This window comes from Zymoseptoria tritici, chromosome 1, assembly GCF_000219625.1.
Source record: "Zymoseptoria tritici IPO323 chromosome 1, whole genome shotgun sequence".
In the NCBI taxonomy this organism is placed as follows: domain Eukaryota; kingdom Fungi; phylum Ascomycota; class Dothideomycetes; order Mycosphaerellales; family Mycosphaerellaceae; genus Zymoseptoria; species Zymoseptoria tritici.
Window position 1 is genome coordinate 4869646 of NC_018218.1, and position 20008 is coordinate 4889653.

The 20008-nt window shown below is 54.9% G+C and overlaps 6 protein-coding genes across 6 annotated transcripts; 4 read left to right on the forward strand and 2 right to left on the reverse strand.

Annotated features, from left to right (window-relative positions):
* Positions 1–2056: 2056 nt before the first annotated feature.
* On the reverse strand, positions 2057–3662 carry MYCGRDRAFT_67202 (uncharacterized protein; the record flags this gene model as incomplete). The annotated part of the gene is made up of 3 exons (XM_003856974.1): positions 2057–2521; positions 2579–3058; positions 3110–3662. 3 exons carry the CDS (start codon positions 3563–3565, stop codon positions 2117–2119), a joined length of 1341 nt encoding a protein of 446 aa, XP_003857022.1.
* A 602-nt stretch (positions 3663–4264) lies between these two features.
* MYCGRDRAFT_107629 (uncharacterized protein) lies at positions 4265–5425 on the forward strand (the record flags this gene model as incomplete). The annotated part of the gene is made up of 3 exons (XM_003856608.1): positions 4265–4297; positions 4862–5035; positions 5093–5425. Coding segments are annotated over 2 exons (405 nt in total), but the record flags the coding sequence as incomplete, so codon positions are not given.
* Positions 5426–6735: 1310 nt separating this feature from the next.
* MYCGRDRAFT_26915 (uncharacterized protein) lies at positions 6736–7491 on the forward strand (the record flags this gene model as incomplete). Its single annotated transcript, XM_003856609.1, has 1 exon — positions 6736–7491. A coding segment is annotated over one exon (756 nt), but the record flags the coding sequence as incomplete, so codon positions are not given.
* Positions 7492–8785: 1294 nt separating this feature from the next.
* On the forward strand, positions 8786–9322 carry MYCGRDRAFT_27778 (uncharacterized protein; the record flags this gene model as incomplete). The annotated part of the gene is made up of 1 exon (XM_003856610.1): positions 8786–9322. A coding segment is annotated over one exon (537 nt), but the record flags the coding sequence as incomplete, so codon positions are not given.
* Positions 9323–10803: 1481 nt separating this feature from the next.
* On the forward strand, positions 10804–11482 carry MYCGRDRAFT_90006 (uncharacterized protein; the record flags this gene model as incomplete). The annotated part of the gene is made up of 2 exons (XM_003856611.1): positions 10804–11285; positions 11434–11482. 2 exons carry the CDS (start codon positions 10804–10806, stop codon positions 11480–11482), a joined length of 531 nt encoding a protein of 176 aa, XP_003856659.1.
* A 4770-nt stretch (positions 11483–16252) lies between these two features.
* On the reverse strand, positions 16253–18515 carry MYCGRDRAFT_20652 (uncharacterized protein; the record flags this gene model as incomplete). Its single annotated transcript, XM_003856973.1, has 3 exons — positions 16253–17649; positions 17779–18144; positions 18206–18515. Coding segments are annotated over 3 exons (2073 nt in total), but the record flags the coding sequence as incomplete, so codon positions are not given.
* Positions 18516–20008: the final 1493 nt, after the last annotated feature.

A 20008-nucleotide genomic window follows, 5' to 3' on the forward strand; every position in this document is an offset into this window, starting at 1 on the left:
CAATCTTCTCTCTAGGTGCCAAAGGAGGGGCATTCATCACCTCCGGCATGGTCGAGACATCCTCCTCCGTGGGCATGCCTACGCTCGGCCTGGGGCGTGGCCACGGTATATCGGCGAGCTCAGAGCCCACGGCATAGATGGTAGTGACCACATCTTGGGTGTAAGTGTTACGGATGCGCAGCTCCCATGCGGTATGGTCCGTTTCGGGGATGGAGAAGCATTGGACTCTGTGCTCAAACCTGTTCAGCTCAAGGTAGATGTTTTCCATGCGCCTGACGCATGAATCGTCCAGTCGTAGGAGCTGAGCAGTGACATCTTCACGCTTCTGCTCATTGAACTCACGTTCAAGCACGAAGAGGTCTTGCTCCCAATAGCGGCTCTCCGCGGCTTCGAAGAACCCAATTGCTTCTGACTTGATTTGGCGGCAGGTCAGAAGCAGAGCAGTTGTTGGACATTGGTCCCCCAGGAGATCAGTCTCGGTTCCCGATTCCTTCCTGAAAGTGTAGGCCAGTTCCCAGACGTTATTGCGCAGCTCCGCCGAGAGCCCGAGGAGCGGACAAGGTTGGATCGCGGATGCAGTCGGCGGCGGTTCTGGACTAGGCGTGGAGGGCACCCTCTCGCTTGTGCGGAGTCGTGGTGAGCCACCAGCTGGTGAGGTTGCCATGATGGGTGGTTGATTTGGGCAGGAGATGGATGGTGAGGAGAAGAGAAATGGTGGAGAAAGGGCTACGGAAGTATTCAGAGGCTGGAGATCAGCTGCTGATGAAGACTGTTTGCTTTGATGGTTGGACCAGCTGTAGGTGAATACCGACTGCTATGTCTGGATCATGATCACATGCCAAAGCGATCGCACACATGCGTGCCAAGTCCTCCTTTCCTTACCTTACTCTCCTGTTCGATATCGGACTTCCGTGAACGAAGTCACGGTCCGTCTTACCTTTCCACTACCCCTGAACTGCAGGCCTCGGCCATGAGCGCCACACTCACTTCACTCCAACACGAGAGGATCACTCGGAACGTCCACCACATTGAACGCAATGACCCCATATCGCTCCAGCAACTCCTTCATCTTTCGCAGATGAACACGACTCGAGTCCTTCAACTCCTGTTCCATCACCTTCAACTCCTTCATCGCCTTGTAGCCATCATCACCCTGTCTGGCGAGAGATTTCACCGCAAGATCCACAGCAGCCTGCAAAGCGTTCTCCAGTGGCGCGCCCAGGCCGTTGAGACTGTTCGTGATGACATCCATGTCCATCTCCTCCTTCGTGCGAGGTGACGACTTTGGCTTCTTGTTATTCTTGCGCCATTTGCCCCGCAATTTGCCCGGCACGATTGAAGCTTCCTGCTCTGCAGCTGTGACCAGATCGTCAGGTGAAGCTGAAACGAAGGAGATGGCCGAGTCAGTCTCCGTGTCGATGTCAGTGATGGCAGTGTCTCGTCCAAGTCCCTCAAAGCGAAGCTTCTTTGCCTTTCGCTCTTCGTCTTCCACGATCGGAGATCTGATGCGCGCGTTCTGGATTGCAGCAGTGCTCGGCAGTGATACTGCTTCATCGAAAGCTTTGAGCTGTCGCTCCAATGAGCTCACCTAGGAAATCATCAGTGACCGATATCGGAAAGCAAAAGATAGCAAGTGTAGTGTTGAAAAGACGTACGGCATCGATCTGCTCCTCCTTATTCATTGGTCGATGTTTCTTCCTCTTCTTGACTGGTGACGGCTGCAGAGCCTCAAACACGTCCACCTGTGTCGCTCCGTTCGGATCTACATCGATGAGATCGCCGCCCTGATCCATGTCCTGGAGTGGTTCTGAAGTGATGCCAATAGGGGTGATCGGCTCGCTCATAAAGTCCTCCTTCTCGGTTGTTGAACCAGCTTGAATCATGTTGGTCTGGCCGTCGTTCCGGTCGTTGTGTGTCGTTGCCGCGCGTCGTTTTCAGTGCGAAGTGAAGTTCAGTCGAGCTCGTGACTCAACAGAGCTCCGTCTGAACGAGCCACCCCGCGTGACATTTCAGCGCCACAGCTAAAGGCAGCAACAACGACGTTTGTGGCACGTTTGCAGTGTACTGTCGGGTGCGATTGACGTGTTCGAGACGGTCCTGATTTCCCTAGCCTCGATCAAAGCTTCCGACACCAATTTCTGCCATGATGTACCTGCCAACTGCAAAGTGTAGTCTCCATGCCCGCACCTAGCAGTCCAGCCAAGAAGATGCCGGCGCTGTCGCTCACACTCACAGCGCCCAGAGAGAATTCACGGTCTTCTTCCGGAATATCCTCACGAATCGCGGCGAAGGTTGACACATAGACCAGGCCGCCGAGTAGTCCCTCCCAGAAGACGATGACGAAGACAAACCATACGGTTGGGATGAACGGCCAGAGAGCGTGCAGAGTGAGGCCGGCAAGGTTCAGCACTTGCAGGAGGGTAGGCACGTAAAGACTCCGTATGCGAATGAATGGAAGGGATGACCTGGATATGAACACTCCGAGTTGATAGATGGCACCGTATGTCGGGTAGAATGCTCGCTGCAAGAGTCAGTTCTGAGGAAAGTATGATCCATGATTTACGGATTAGGAACTCACGAAGTGTTCGAAAGGAGACTCGGCGATGGGAAACAGCAAAGTTGGTGCGACGCCTTGATTGATCGTGTACTCCGCGAGATACACAAGAAATAGAGGCAGCATGTATGGCACCACCAGCGATCTAGCACGCAGCAATTTGATGTTCAGATCTGCGAGCCGATGGCTAAGCCAGCTCTGCTGAGGATGTCTATTGGCATGAGATGCTGATTTGGTGACCGGATGACCGAGCAAGCCAGCAGCTTCTGGAGAGTCGCCTGTCGCAGTATCGCCTGGCTCGTCCTCATTGACCCGGAGGTATTCACCCTCCGTCCGTGAAGCTCGCAGTGGACCAAGTGGGAGCAAAACAAAGTAACTACCCAGCATGATGATAGGCAGAATAGTGCTCGCGACCAGTGTGGCGTGCACGCTGAAACCAAACGTGGTTGTCGCAAGAGCATACAGACCAGCACCAAGCAGGCCTGCACCACCTGTGCCGCTGCCCTGAGAGGTCGTCAGTGTATTGTCAGCAACTCATTCCAAGAGGACGCTCACCCAGGCTGCCAAGCTGAACGGTCCATAATAGTGTGTCAGAGCCAGAAAGTTGATCTCTCCCGCGCCAGAGCTGATATTAGCCAGAACGATACCAGCGATCTTGCTAGAGATGCTGGCTGCATCTGTCGTGCTAGGCGACATCGCGACCGCGAGCATACCGCATGTTGACAACGCCACGAAGATGACAACCCGCAAAGAGTACGGGACCAGATGGATGAAATAGGGAGTAACTAGTTTCGTGGCCAGTCCAGGGACGATGCAGGCGAGCAAGACAGTTGCCTTTGGTACGCTGGGACCGACGAGGTCCAAGGCTGCGGTGAGGATGATCACATAGAATATGTTGTTGATCAACCCGAACAGCCAAAAGGCCACGAGCACGCGCGGGTTGGCGCCGTCAAACTTGGACAAGAGTCGCGAGAGATGCCGCCGCCATGTTGCCGATGGAGGTCCAGGCATCGGAAGTGAAGCAAGACGAGCTTTGCGGTAGCAGTCGACTCGATTGTGTATAACAGGCTACAATATATAAAGTGAGGTGAGGAACGAATCCAAGATCTGGTCAGACGAGCAGTGAGGTACAAAGATTCAGTACGACGCACGGGGAAACGGTAGTTCTACGCCGACAGGGCTTGCGGGAAGATCCCCGACACAAATCCAAAACGGCAGGGTCGATCCAATCTCTGGAACACTTCGATCCACTCGTTGTCACTGGCTCACTGCTGCTTCTTCTTCTACGGCCCAACAACATCACTTCACACATCGCCGAGAGCGGTCCTCGAGCCTTTTTGTCCCGACACGACCATTCATCAATTGACCTCCAAAGCCTCACTGCCATCCATGCCCTACTTCACGGTTCAGCCATGAGCAGTTGGACTCGAGAAACCACTCACGCGATCGCATCGCGCTGGCGCTCGAGACGCCCAACCAACCAGAGCAGTACCGATACAGCTTGATCGCATCAAAGCATGGATCGTCGGCCCTTTGATCGCCCACCAGAGCACCCGCTCGGACACCACGAATCCGTCCCTCCTTCCTCGAATCACCCATCGTCCTACCCACCTCCAACCGCTCAACCTCCAATTCAGATACCCTTTTCCGATCCATTTCAGACCAGCAGAGATCCCTTCTATCCAGGTGGACGTCGAGACAGCATTGGACTGTCGTCAAGAGCATGGCAACCTAGCGCGCAAGGTACGTTTTGCAGGGTGATACAGTTGTGATGGGGACAGTACCTGGAAGCCCCGAGCGCCACGGACGAACGATACACAGCCAGACCGGACATTCAGTGCTATTGTGACTCTTACTCTCGAGGCGGTCTAACTACCGATCGCGACGTGGCACGCCACATAGCACTGGTTCATGGCTCCGGGCTGGCTGAGTTTACGGATTCACGTCGGCATGACAGGATGCGCTGGCTGGCCTGTGCACGATTCACATGGAGGGCTTCGAACGAATACCTTGTTGGTTAACTTCGAGCTCTCAGACCAGGCGCAGTCGCTATTGCAGCCTCTTATTGCGCAGAGAGAGTTCCTCCAATCAATGATGCGGAGACCATTCACAAGACCTGTTTCTCTGCAAGCGCTGTTCTGCGCCCAGTCCAGTATTCCGGCACTCTGGTGGACTGTGGATCTGTGGTGGCTAGCGCAGGACCTCCCGATCCCCCCGCAACTCGACATGGATGACACCAAACTCAAAAAGCCATAAAGCTTCGAGAGAGCTCAGGAACCTAAAACGCTAACTACTTCTGCGCGCCAGGCCCGTCGACGCAACACCATCATCACCACCGTCAGTCGTCTCTCGACCAATCTCTCCAACACCCCCAGGGCTTTCCGCCGCCGCCGCCGAATGGCTTAGCTATGTCTGCACCGCACGACCACTCGCGACACCCGTCGATGGGTCACGCCGGCAGCCCACCGCAGTACCCCGGAGGTTCGCTCACCGTAATCTCTCTTCGCGGGTATCCCAGGCGCTGACCACAATCACCAGGCTCGTCCGAACAGCAATACCCTCCGCCTCCATCTTTTCCAGCACGAAACATGCCTCCCCCTTCTCCACCGCAAAACGCGCCTGCTGCAGGACACCACATGGGCACAGCGCCGCGTGGGCCGTCTACCACCTCGCCCTTCGCACGACCTCGCGATTTGTCTAGCCACCGACCGGGAATGTCCATCTCCGCTATCCTCGGAGGTGGTGAGGACCCGCGACCCAGTGGCTCGCCTCACAGCTCTGCTGCAGCGCCGGCATCCGCCTTTGGATCGATGCAGCCTCCTTCCCCTGGCAGAGCTCGAGCGTCTAGTATGCGCGAAGGTCATGGCCGAGGTATGAAGGATTATAGCCCGACAAGAGGAGGAGGGGGAATATTTGGAGATACAATGCGCATGTCGTCAGAACCGCGCCGGGATGGTCTTTTCGCCTCGCCGCAGTTTCGTCGCGAACCACAGCAGCATAGCTTCCGAGCGTTTCAGCCGCCGCCGCAGCAAGAAAGCGCGCATCACGCGAACGGCAATGGCGCGCCCGTGAGGCCTAACAGTCAGCCGGTGGATAGCGCGGGTTTTCGGCACATGCATGAGATGGCGCATCGCGAGGAGGGCCGTGCGAACATGTTTCGAAACTATGGCGAGCCTCCAGCGCCGCCTCGAAATGATGCGATGTATCGGAACGATCGGCCGCCGGTTCAAAATGGGGTCACATCACACCCGCAAGATAGCAGGCCGGTCTTCAATAGTCCACCGGCGGATCGGGAGAATCTTGCACAACGAGACTATGCTCCAGGCCGGTATCAGCCTGGTGGATTCTCCACGCACATGCGCGAAGAGCCATCATCACTTTTCAGACCAGGCTACCCACCCACATCACAGCCTACCGCGGAACAAGCTAGGGAATCCATCGAAGATCGCGCAGCGGACATGCGCCGCCAACTGTCACGCCAGTCTCCACCTCTGCCGGAATATGGACCTCACGAGAGGGGACGCAACGGCTTCGCAGAGAGGCCGATGACACTGGAAGAACATCAGCGCATGGAAATGATGCATCGCGAACAGCAGCATCGGAAAGAGAGCGACGGATCCGTACACCGAGCTGTACTCAATCTGAGTCCGGAGTTGAACCGAAGAGGTCGCAACTCACCGCTCCCACAGGCTGTTCAAGGAGCGCAGCCAAGGCATCTCGGACCGGGAGGCAATAATCCAGGGATCAAGACTGAGTTCGGCAGGATGTTCTCCGGTCTTGGCTCCGGCGCCGGGAGTTCTACACCTGGTCCTGGACACCCAATGAACGGACATGCTACCCCGTCACGAGGAAGTCCGGCTAGACTTGTCGATTCAAGCGAGATGTCCAGGGGAGCGCCAATCGAGATGGACGACAACAAAGGAACCACAAAGACAGCCTCAAGGGGTGGAAAGAGGAATGGAAGACGTGCTCGGGAAGAAGTGGACAGTGGCAGGAATACGCCAGATGCGCGAGGGAACAAGCGGTCCAAGACAATGCACACGGCACATCATCACCATCACCATGTGCATCCGCACCATCACCACCATCATCATACTGCGGAAGGCACCCCTCCTTCGTTTACAATCAGTCGAGCTCCGTCGAATCCTCTATCCCAGGCCAACCTTGCGGCAAGTCAGGCCCACCATCATCACCATCATCACGCTCAAGCTGTTGGCCATCACCACCACCATGCACCTCGTGCACAACCTCCACCTCGCATGCCATCGACGACCGTCGTGAGTAAAAAGGTGCTAGAAGCGTGCGCCGGTAAGCCACGACGGCATTTGGGCTCGCAACTTTACACGACCGAAGTGTCTCTCGCACCTGCTGCTGAAACACCACTTGACGCCAAGATCAAGTTCAGCAGCAAGTCGAAGCCAATACCGGTCTTCGAGGGCAAGGAGAATTCGACATTCACCGTCCGCGTACCGCGATACTTCTTGGCTCCTAGCGAGGCGGGAAACTCCAGCCTGGAAGAGATATGCAAGCGGCGTCAGTTGTGGGGCACGGAAGTCTACACGGACGACTCTGACGTTGTGGCTGCTGCTATCCATTCAGGTTGGTTGAAGGGTGATTTCGGCGATTTAAATCACGACCTGCAGCAAGCGAGCGAGAACGGTCCAGAGCAAGACACCAGTGAAGCCACTCTCTTGACGTTGACTGAACGTCCGTCGAAGCCGGTTCAAGTTCCGGAAGGCTTCGATGCGCACATTACCGTCCTCGTTCTGCCTCCTCTTGAGAAGTATGCGGCGACCAGTCAACATCACATATGGTCTCGAGATTGGGCCAAGACTCACGATGGCATGTCATTCATGATCCACAGCATCGAATTTGTGGATGAGGGTGCTTCCAGTCGGTTTGCTGAGCGAGGTGCCGCCGCTCGAAAGAATCGCATCGCCATTGAGCAAGCAAGCAGAGAGGAGGCTGCGGCTGGTTTGCTCATGTTTGCGAATGGCGGCGGTGGTAACGGTTCTGTCAGGGTGGGTGCATGAGCAGAGGAGCAATCTCGGTTGTTCGGTATTCGAACCTCCAGGCTGTGACCGTCAATGTCTTTGATGCTGCATTCTTAGCGATGGTGTATCATATGTAGGATCTTTGAACTATGAGCTACGAGAAAACGACTGCATCTCTTCAATCCCACCAAGCAAATGCCTTCCATAATATTCACTACTTTATTCACGTTCGAGACACGACCTAGCGTGAGATCGACGGCAGCCAATCGACCGAGTCAGCCAGCTCCAGCTTCCAGCGCTGACTACTCCCGACTGGCCGCCGCCCATGCACCACCATGGCATGAAGATTCCATGTCCAGATACGACTTGATTGAACTACATCCGCATCTCAATACAGATTATGCATCGCTGCAGCTGCACCACAAAGGCGCTGGAAGCCTTCTGGAACGACTTTGCGGGTATCAGCATTCGACAGCGACCAGCGCAACAATTTTCCCGCCATCGACGAACCTTTGGCACGCGACCTGCCGTACGCCAACTTTCGAGCGTGACGGCGGCAGGTCCGGATGATGCTTTCGTTCCATTTGATTTGCAGTTGAGCGGAGGTCAGTCTGGAACTGGTATACACACGGATACACGGCCAAGGTCACAACCTGACAAAGTTGTGGAAGAGTCGAGTTTGGAGAGTGGTGAAAAGACAGACGAAGATGGAAAGGCAGAATGGCATGCGGAGATCGAGCTTGCAGAGCCTATGGTTCAGGCGGAGCGAAGTGGCAGTCATGGGAAGATGGCATCGACAGGATCTACTCGAACAGAAGAATCCTCAAATGCTGGTGCTACAGAGGGAAGATCAAGAGCAGAGACAAGAATGCTGCGCAAGCTGAAGAGAGTCAAAAATGGAAGCCACAAGCAGAGCAAGCCCGGCAAGCTTCGAGATCAAGTGGAATCTGTGTTGAAGATGGTCGAGGGCCCGATGGGGTCGGAGGTCCTCAAGAGCCTCGTCGAGACGAGCAAGAAGGAGACAGAGGCGAGCGTCGCTGCGAGAGCTAAGAAAGCTACGACGGCTCGAGATCCGAGGACGAAACGAACAACGGTCAACGGACAGCCACAGAGATCAGGGATGCTGGTACAGCGACAACGCAAGGTTGAGGAGAAAGTCGGTACGGGCGAGACCAAGGCAGGAGAGGCAGGAGAGGAGCAGGGCGTGGAAGCGAAGAAGAGTCGAAGAGAGAGGACGAAAGAGCTGAATACCAAGGCCAGCTCATCACGTCAATCGCCGGCAGCCAAGCCTGCCAGAGAGCTACGCTCGAGGAGAAAAGAGCTGGAAACCAAGCCCAAGAAAAGGGATAACACAAAAGAAGCAATAGCGTCCGAAGACGCAGATGATACTCCACGCTCCAAACAAGAACCCTGGGGCATCCAAAAGTCCGCTCTCGAACGCAAATTCGGCGAGACAGGCTGGCAACCACGCAAACGTCTCTCTCCCGACACTCTCGAAGGCATCCGCGCGCTACACGCCTCCAATCCATCAACATACAACATCGACATGCTCCGCGAACACTTCCAGATCAGCCCGGAAGCGATCCGTCGTGTTCTCAAGTCGAAATGGAAGCCCAACGCGGAGGAGATTGAGAAGAGGATGAAGCGATGGGAGAAACGAGGAGTCAAGAAGTGGTCGGAGATGGCGGCTCAAGGGCAGAAGCCGCCGAAGAAGTGGCGCGAGATGGGAGTGCCGAATCCGAACCTGCAGAAGAGGGTGGCCTGGGAGGGTGAAGTTGTGGAGAAGAGTCAGGAGAAGGTCCCAATTCATGAGAAGGCGACTCGCTTGGCAAGAGGTCTCAAGAACAGGGAGCGGGCGGAGACTCCATCTCTCGCTGGTAGGATCTTGTAGGTCTCGTACCGGCCGAGAATGAAGCATTTTCCACACAGCACGACCGCATCTACACTGCATCCTATAAGCTCGAGTGCAGCTGACTTCGCTCGACACTGTGGCAAGCGGGCTGATGATCTAGCAGGACAGTCGCCACAGGAAGCCGTGTATGCTGATGAGACCGCTGCAAAGCAAAAGTCTCGACCTGATCTTGTTGAAGCTTCGAATGACGATGCACTCGACACCGCAATGCACGATCGCAATCCGACGAAGCATTCTCCGACCCTAGCGATGGATTTGACGACAAGATCTCCGAGAGTGAATGCGATCAAGACAACTTCACCAAGCCGCCGATCAACAACAACAACGTATACAGATCCAAGCGCACCAAACAACCGCAAGCGGCAAAGAACGGCCCAAGCCTCCCGCACAATGGAGATGACATGGAACCCATCGACGGCAGTCACTTCCCTCATCACCCAAGAGATATCTACACAGCGTCAAGTACAACGTTACAAAGTACGAGGAAGATTTCATCCATGCAGGCTTGTTGGAGCTGCTCACATACGCTTACGACAAAGCCCACGAGTACATCATAGGCTCCAGAAGAGGTGTCATTGCCACCATTCCCGACTGGCCGCCCAGCATATTTCGGCTATGAGAACCGCCTCACCAGATGCAATCAGTTACCTCGAAACACAACTTTCACTTCGCCAGCCTTGGTCGGTGCCAAATCTGGTCCACCTCCTCCCGAAGCTAGCGGTGCGTTGCATGTGAATGGCAATTACCTCATTCGATTGGACAGGGAGTGTCAGAGAAGCGCCTACGGACATGTTAGAAGCAGTACGTCGTCGCTACTTCGGAACTCGATTGCCAAGCAAACCAGCAAGCATGCCGACCCGGAGGACAGACGCCAGATTTTCGCTGGCAACGGAGCGTACAGATACGGGAAACTACCTGTACGATATTTGGGACAAGGCGCTTGAGATCGAAGAAGGCCAAGCGATTCCGAAGTATGGTCCAGCCGTGGGTACATTAAAACTCCTGTTGTCACAGAGTTCCTGTCACACGAACAATATCGCCATTGGCGGAGCTTGGCTAGTCGCCGAAGGGATCAAGATCGAGCTCTTTGTTGGCCAGAAAGGTGCTGAGAATGGTGATCATGTCGCCGTCTTTCCGCCAGTTCCATTGCATTGTTGGTCAGGGACAGTAGCAATTTCCGCGGTTCACTGCTACACTGTCGGTCGACCTTTCACATGTCAATGCAGGCGTGTCCACGTCTTCAAATACTTCTTCAATCCCCGTTCTTTTCTCTCTTCCTCTCATTCCAATTCGGTCACCACCTCGAAGACTGCACATTCTACCACAACTCTACCACAACCACCATGTCACGCCCGATGGCCATCCCTCCGAACCTCGCCAAAACGCAAGCACAGCACTCACTGACATTCAAACTCCAACGCCGACTGGAAGCCGCCATCCGAGATGCGCGCAACATGAAGGCCGAAGCCCAAGTCGCCCAACTCGGTTGGGCTCAGGCCAGAGCAACCCAAGCGGCAGACCTGAAGGTCATGACAGAACAAGCCTCTACCATCAAGGGATTAGAGGCGGAGAACACCGCGGTGAAGGCTGTGCGTGATGCGCAAAAGTCGCACATCAAGCTACTCACACAAGCCAACATCGCCGGCATGTCTGTTCACAACGAAGACGAAGACGATGCGATTGGGCTTCAGGCAGGGGCGCGCAAGCAAGAGGCGAGTGTGAAGAGGGCCGAAGATGCGGCAGCTGATATGGAGAAGAAAGCGGCGGAGAGTTCAGAGGAGAGGAGCGAGGCCTTCAAGATGGCGAAAGCCAAGGTGAACGGCAAGTATAAGAATCTCGTCAAATCTGATATCCAAGCTAATACAAGTGATAGCTGCATGATGCGGTCAGGCAGCGGGAACTTCTACACCCACCACGTTCCCGAGAACATCCAGTGCGCTGTCGACCGCAACACGAGCGACTTTTTATCAAAGGAAGCGGCCGACGTACAGCGATTCTTCTCCGGATTGGGCGAGCACATGACCGATATGGCCAAGAAGACACAAGGTCATACGCCGAAGGTCGATACGCAGAGGCTGGTCTTGCCAGGGTGCATCGATGCAGAGGCGGCTGCCACGGCCGCTGTGCCAGCCGAGGTCGAAGCCAGCAAGAAGTGATAAAGGACCTACTCTGAGGATCACTGAGGTCCCGAGTTTCTGCGAATCGCTATCGGTAAAGCTTGGCTGGTCGTAGCCGAAGAGATCAACATCGAGCTCTTTGTCGGCCAGAGATCGTGAACGCATCGACGTCTTCCCGCCAGTCACCGACAGTCGCATTCCCCCACGACGACCACAGGACAGGAGAAACTCACGTCCAGAGACTACTTCGAGTAGCTCGAGGAATCATGCCGACAAACCGATCCAATCCGATCAACGAACCTAGGAGCATGAAGTGGGTGGACACGGTGCTGGAGCGACTACGCAATGGTCTCCAACGGAGTGGATGTGCTGCGACATTCGCGAGGCTTAAGAACCTCGAGAAGAATATGACCAAGAACGACAGTGACTACCCGGTGCGATGGCGATTGTGGAACGGTGGCTCTGGCTGGAAAGTCCGCGAAGAGAACATGAAGATCATGCGCAGCAATGGCTTCGTTGCCACCGAGAACCCGGTCATCATCATCGTGTCGCTGTTCGACCACAACTACGACGAGGGCATTCGGGCAGCTCTGCCACAGACTTTCTTCGACCTCGGAATAAAGGAGCTCGGCCTTGCGTATACGTTTCCATGCTGGCAGGCACGCTAATAAGTCAAGGCCAGGTACGATGTCAGGACGGCAAAAGTCGCCGTAAACATGCTGTAGCAGCACGCTTTTGAAGGCGTGCGTGTACTATGGCAGATCCTCTAGCAAGTACGGTGGCAGGACGGCTTAGATTGACGTACAGATGACTGAACTGTACGGTCGAGATACACTGGCATGCCAGGGTACGTGTAACTCAGCGGGACACATAAGAAATGGCAGGACCTCGTCCAAGAACATTGGCGGAGCAACTCATCATTGTGGCAATGTAACTTATCTCGTCCAACAGCAGCTTCCCTACCATTCAATATCTCCCGTCTTGACACGCACCGGCTGCAGAATCTCCTCCTTCACCTCCTCCTCGTTGCCTTCCCACGGGCCAACATTTGCCAATCCCACTCCATCCATTGACCTCACCAGCTCGTCGACACGACTCTGCATCTGTTCCGCCATCTGAAGATCAAAAGTCTCCAGTCTCACCTCCCACCACATTCGGTGGCTCGCCACCATCTCCTCTCTAGTCTCCGCCGCTTTGGCCACAAAGTTGTAGTGTCGGCGGTGACTCTGTCCGCTCGTCTCCAGTTCCTGTGTCTTGACCAGGCGGTATATCATTCCATCGAGGTCGTACGAGTAGAATTTTATGGCAGTCACTCGCTGGACAAAGAATTCTCCCGGCGGAACGAAGGCCCGAAATGACGGTGCTTCGCCCGGAGTACAGCTCATCGAGGACACAAATTCGGCGATGGCATCGCGAGATGCGGTCTCGTGGTTGAGACCCGGATCGACAAGTGTCACGCGTGCATCCCAAACGCGAACAGGGAAGTGGAGGAAAGCGTAGCCCATGGCTCGATCCCGAGCCTTGATTGTGAAGTCGCTCTTGTTCGCTGCGGGCACTGTGATCTTTAGTGGCCAACTCTTGATGTCCAGGATGGAGATCTCGTAGAAGGCTTCCATCTGCAACCCATTCGCTTCGAATATGCCATTCAGATAGACTGCATCCGAGTCTGCTGAAGTGATACGAGGGAGAAAGTCCGTTTTGAGATCGTCCGACATCGAACTGAGTTTCTCCTGGAGCTCCTGAGGAGGGACGGTTCGGTAAGATCCAAGGGTTTTGTCCTCGGAGCGAGATAGCAATATGCCGATCTGTGCCATGAGCTTCATCCGAGGCTTCGGGGTGAGAGTCTCTTCGTCGGAATCGAAGTCTTCTTCGTCATTGGACTGGCGTTGCGTCTCCAATGTGTTGGCCAATAATTTGGAAAATGCATCGACAGGCTTCTTAGTCGCGGCAGAACGTACACTGGACGATGAGATGACAGACTTGGAAATTGTTTTCGGCGCCTCGACCACCTTCTTGGGCTTTGGAGCGGGCACGGGATCTGGCAGAGGTAGCTGGGCCTTGTAAGCGGGCTTCTTTCCCGCAGCCTTTGATGTGTTGTTGCCCTTGCCCTTTTTGCCGGCCTTCTGATTCATGGTATTCATCCTCTGAGCGAAACGTGGGTCTGGAGTCTGCAGGCGATCAATGACCTCGTCATCACTCTCGTGAGATGCACTTGGCGTTGTATTCGATTCATCCCGAATAGTCGCACGCGGCACCACCGATCTCGCTTTGGACTTTGTTGGGCGAGCACTGCGACTGTGATGCTCGTACATGGCCTGGGCAGCCGCAGGAGCCAGAAGGCCGACGTCGTCGACTTTGCTATATGCTGAGCCATAGTCTGGGAAGGATTCCGGGGCAGCGGGCGGAGGGGTTGATAGGGGCTTCAAGGCCGCAGAGTTGCTGCGATTTTGGAGGACAGGCTGTCCTTGAGGTGCCACTTTTGGCAGGACAGCGTCCCACCCACGATTGTCCACTCGTTGCGCTGGAGCCGCTCGTGATGGTACGGTCATCGGAACTTTCGTGGGGAGGGAGATGGCTTCGTCAGAGTCACCAGAGTCGTCAGAGTCGTCCTCATTTGCACGGTCAGCGATGGTCGGACCAGACAACATGTCATCGAACGACAACAGCTGCCCAATCTTGATCTCATTCCCGGATTCCTCCTTTGCACGGTCAGCAATGGTCGGACCAGATAAAATGTCATCGAACGACAACGGCTGTCCCGTCCTGATTTCATCCTCGGACTCTCCATCGCTCTGGTTCGGATCCTCTGCACCGAGATCGATCAGTGGTGCCACCGTCGGTTTGGAGCCGGCCTTCTCCACGACCTCGCCCTCGATTTCCGGCACGATTTGTCTCGTCTCACCCACGCCGCGGACCCAGTCCTCCACTCTTGGAGCTCTGGCGTCGATGTGCTCCCACTGATGAACGGCCAGCTCTTCTTCAACGTCGGACTCAGATCGATCTCGGATGTCGTCCATAGAAGGAAATGTGAGCGCGCTCAGAAAGTCGCCTCCAACAAATGTGCTCACCGCCGCATTCTTACCATCCCGGCCATTGAACACATATCCCAGCTGAGCGTCCCAGCGAACCGCTCGGCAAGTGAAGCCATAGCTCAGTAAACGTCGGCATGGTTCAGTTCGAGGCGAAAGAATGCGGCGTAGGAAGTCCTCGGGGAGCTCGTACATCTTGAAGAACTTCACTTGCTTGCCCTCTCCTTCTCCGGTGACGATTATGTGCGTGAAGACAGGTCGGACATGCGCCGGTGGAGGCTGTAGGAGAGCTTCATCTTCCATCTGTTCTTCGGTGGGCCCGGTGTCGACGCGGTCCAATCTGCTCTGAGGGTATCGCACGATATCCGGGTCTCTCTGAGATGAAGTCAGCCGCAGCACAACATCGACGCTACATGAGTACTCACCTCTTCACGCTCGGCAGCCTCAAGCTCTGTTGTGATGTATTTAGCGATGATATCTCCCAAAGCCTCATCGCAGAATGTCCCATGCAACTGGAGACATTGAAGACTAAATATCTGCGCTTGTCAGTCTGGCGGCGGTGTGCTAGAAATGTGAAGGATCATACCTCTTGCTGGGGGAGCCATTCACATTTTGCGCCGGTGCCCTTCACCTTCTCGTCGAACTGCGCTGTGATGACCGCGACGGCCTTGGGTTTGAAGACGTAGAGCGAAGCGTGGAAGTAAAGGGAGAGGCCGGACATGATGCGATGAGTTGTGCAGCAGGTGCGTCCGATGTCAGTGGAGCGAAGTCTAATCTGAATTGCGATGAGTAAGGATGAGATGGTGGATAGGGAGGAGAGATGAAGTGAGATGTTGTTGGAGGGCCAAACGTCGCAGAAGATGATCGAAGAGCGTTCGTTTGCTCGTGCAACATCACGCGCTCGAACGTCACCGCCGCATCTGGAAGGAGCAAAAAATGAACAAGCAATGCAGGTGTCGTATTGCCCTGAATAGCGTTGGAAACAGGAAGAGGATCTGATAGACTGGCAAGCAAGGCAGCGGTACAACAATGAAGCTGTAGATCAAGCCGTACAAGCAAGTCAGCAGGACATCTCTACAAGGCGTGACGGTAACTTAGCAAGACATCTTACTCCGCGTGCCAGTGAGGGTGCATGTTCAATGGCAGAAGAGACTTGGTGGATGTTAGACCAAGATCGCGTACTCTCGTCATCTTTCGCGCCATGATCAACAAGCATCGCACAGCACTTCTATCCAACGTCCTGCTGCCGTACACGGGGCCTGCTCGACTGGCCTGCTCGACCCATTGGCCTATCACCCTCCCTCTTTCGTTCTTCAGCGTTGCCCTCCCTCTTCATCATCCTGCACATGTTCATTCGGCGGCGCCGCAAAGCCAGCCGCAACATAGAGCGCAATCATGTCCTCATCATTCATCATTGGTAACATTTCAACCTCTCTTTCCGTCTTTCCTAGCATCCAAAGGGCTTGTGAAGGTGTTTCCAGCCGGTCTCATCGTTTGAAGAAGTCCTTGAATTTTGACGATGGTCCCGAAGACGCCGATGTAGAAGCCGCAGGTTCACACTGTAGACTGCGCTCGTAGAGCTCCTGGGAATCATCGTTAGTATCGAGATCAAGCCCGTTGACAGTGCATGATAGGATAAGACTCACCTCTTCATCCTCAAGTAACTTGACGTCCAGCACCAAGTCTTTGATCTGTTGGGAGCCCACAATGTTCTTGTACGGCATGCCCTGCGCCCGCTGTATTCCAATAATCACTTCACCCATAATCTCAAACTTCTTCCAGTTGATCCGGCCGTCGGCCACGTCTCCAATGAAAGTCTTGTTGCCCTCTTCCGCCGAGACCAGATCGCGGCGGTGAAGAGGAAGATACGGAATACGCTCGGTAGAGCTATTCTCCCAAGCGAGGCGGTAGGCGAAATAGGAGCGTGAGCTCGCCATCAGGATCTCCAGCTTCAGCCAGTCCTTGCCCGTGGCCGGCGAAATCAGCTCTTTCGTCTGACCGAGACGATGTACCGAGGTGGACTTCACTCCGGCGATGATGGCGCCCAAAGCACTGTAGTTGTTGAACTCCCGCACTTTTCGCGCGATCTTCATGAACTTCTCCAGCATCATTGCACGGTGTTTGGGTTTGTCACGAAGTAAGACGTAATTCGCGACCCACCTAGCCAACACGTTGAAGTGATCAGTGATGCGGTTGACGTGAGCGAGGTTCTTGCATCGAGCTTTCTGCTCCTTCGACAAGGAGACGTCTCGTACGAGATCTCGCGGGCGAATAGCAGAGAACATGATCCAGTCCATGCGCGTGAGCTCCTTGGCAATGAGCTCGTCCGGATGATCCATCAGCATCCGCCAATGTATTTTCGTCAAAGGCATTCGCGGCATAGGTTCCAGTGTCTGAGCCTGCCTTTGCGCTTGTTCGACATATATCGTCATCTGGTTGGGAAGTTTGGGCAGGTTCTCGAACTTGACATCGTCGTTGATCGTACTGCCGCTCAGTTCTTGCTCGAAAGTGAATGACGGATCATCGATCAAGGTGCTCGCAGAGGAAGACAGCGATGCCCTCCCCGGATCCGAGTTCGCTTCACGATCCTTATCACAATACGCCCAGTGCGTGTCGTCGTCTGCGTGGATAACTTCAGCACCTGCCTTGATCTCTCGCGCTGCTGACGCAAACACGCGGGTCTCGGCAAGTTTTCCGACGAACGTCAATAACCGTCTCTTGGTCTTTGGGTATGCAAAGTCTCCAGGATATGCGGTGACCCATTTTTCGAGAATCTCGACATAGCGCAACTGCGTTACTGATCTCATCAGTGCCGCACTGCCATTTCGCTCCAGCAGGTCAAATTTCTCCACGATTGCTTCGAGCAACCTTCCCGGAGCCGCAAACTTTCGGTACATGGCCAGGAAAATGGCAGCAAATTTGCCGTCAGCCTTCGAGATCGGCTGAGACAGCAGTCGCGTGACCAGCTCATCAAAGCTGGCACCGTTCTCCACCAAAGCAGTAGCAGACGCCGACGGCGGCAGGCCTTGTGGGATGTCCGCGGCTGTAAGCGACGCATACGACGACGATGTGAGCGAGGCATCGCTCGCCGACTCTTCCAAGAGAAATGAACCCTGCATCTGTTCTTCTGTTCGCGGCGCCCGCTGACGATCGCCTGTGCTATACGCAATACTAGAGTCGTGTCGGGAGTGTCGCTGGTCTTTGTAGAATGTCGCGCTCAAATCGGAGCTCGCGCGAGAGTGTCCACGCCTGGTGGAAGATGCGTTCGAGGAGGTGGGGCGTAGTGAACTGGTCTGCGCTCTGCGGCGTGATGATAGACTTCTGCGATGTTCCTCTGAAACAATGCTATTCAATAGCATGAAAATGCCACGCTGGTGGCTGTCAGGCTTGTCTTCTGACACCTGCAATGTACTCAGTGTGCTGATGGCTCTTTTTGCGTTGTGCTCGACTTGGTCGGGATTGACCTCGCGCTGTGCTTCGGGAGTATCGCACTTGCACGATAGGAGGATTGTGGGTACTGAAGCTTTCGAGATGGCGTCTGTACGAGAAATGTATGGTCAGTACTGCCACCGTGCGTACTGCATACGATTGACACTCACTCAGCACCTCGGGCAGCTCTTCAATGCTTGCTTTGTCCTGTACGTCGTATAATGCAACCGCGCCATCAATCCTCGGCATCATCTTGTCCTCAATCGTGTCGGGCCAGCTGATGGTATCGTCATCGTCAATGTCGAGTTCGTCGATGGGAAGCTTCAGCAGTCGGACGAGGTATGTGGTGCCATGGATCGGGAGTTCACCTTCGGCTGCTTGCGAGGATGGAATGGACGGCAGCGCGAGGGCGTGCTGCATGAACGTGGACTTGCCCACGTTGGCGGCCCCGATAACTGCAACGTTGAGTTCGGGGAGCGTCTCAGAACTGGAGACTTGCTGCGGAGGCACGGAGAGTTTTAGTGTCTGACTGTTTCCGTCTGCATGGCCCGCTGTCCCTGACTCTTGTTGGACATGACATACCACTGGACGTTGAAACGGCGAAAAGTGCCTTATAGCTCCCACAACTCCGGCGACTTCATCCTCATCTTGTCCATCAACATCGACCGGTGGACGAGCGGCACCTCCGGCAGTGTACGCACGCGACGAGTTGGTCAGCACCGGTCTTTTATCGGCATCTCGTCTCCGCAGCTCGACTGGGGTGTTTGAATTGGCACGCTCCTTGAGACGCGGACGCTCATTTAAGCTGGTCGTCGAAGCCGACGATTTGTACTGCGTGCTCTTGGACTTCTCGCGCCGCTGCTGCGAGGACGGCGGCATCTTCACCGGCGGGGAGGATCTCGTGTAGCGGAGTCAGCCATGCTCTGGTCGCGAATGCGTGCGCGTGTGCGTTGGCTTGCTGGCAGCAATGGCCAGCGCGGACGCTCGGGTCGGTCGTGCAATGGAGGAGGCGATTAATATGGGCCGATCGGCGGCACTGCAAGACGCCGAGGCGCAGCGACGATAGCGACGGTATATGATGCTGTTATGAAAGACGCCGACGGCGATGAGGCTCGCAGCTTGTCCTCGTCTGCATTGACACAAACAAAAGTGCAGCTCGGCTCGGCTTCTGAAGGTCAGGGAAACGCAGCCCAGTCCAGTGGTCCCTCACATCAGCTTCCCGTCATTTTCATCACCGCACCAAGCCGAAACTCCAAGCTAAAATCGCCTCCTCTTCTTCGACCCCGATCCCAGCCCGCACAACACAACACTGTCCAATTCTCCACTGCTGCCCAAGTCTCGAATGCGACGAACATGGAAGACGACAGTCTTCGCTGGCTGTAGATCAATCTCTTCTTACCAGGGCATCCTGAACAACGACACTCATATGTCGCCTCTGCTATTGCGACACAAATACATCCGCTGCTCGGACCATCAAGACTCAAGAGCCTGCAAATGCACTATCCATGGCGCCATGCTTGACGTCCACTAATGCATCTAAATCTACTACGCCGATCTCTTTCTGTCATTGGCCGCCTGATAGATGTCATTCGACGAATCGGCCTGCCGCCAGCTTTTCTTTCAATCTGAACGACCAGTCGATGCTCTCGTCCCAACGAATTTGCCTATCGTCACTTGTCGCTCACAGTTCGCTTACCTGCATGCCGACGATCTCGTGTCAATCTGCCATTGAGATTTACTTTGGCAGTTCCGATGCTCCCCACGGCGTCCTTGCGGCTATCAGCCGCGTCTGGAACGCGAGTCGTGGTACGGTCTGGTTACGGCACACTGATGTCAAGGCTCGATTCTCGAGTGATTTCGTTTCGCATCACATGTGCTGAAGGCATATGCTCAATTTGCGGGTCTGTAGTTCCATAGCTGTCGTCAATCATATAGCGATACTGATGCAAATGCACGCTCTCAAGCGACCAGCG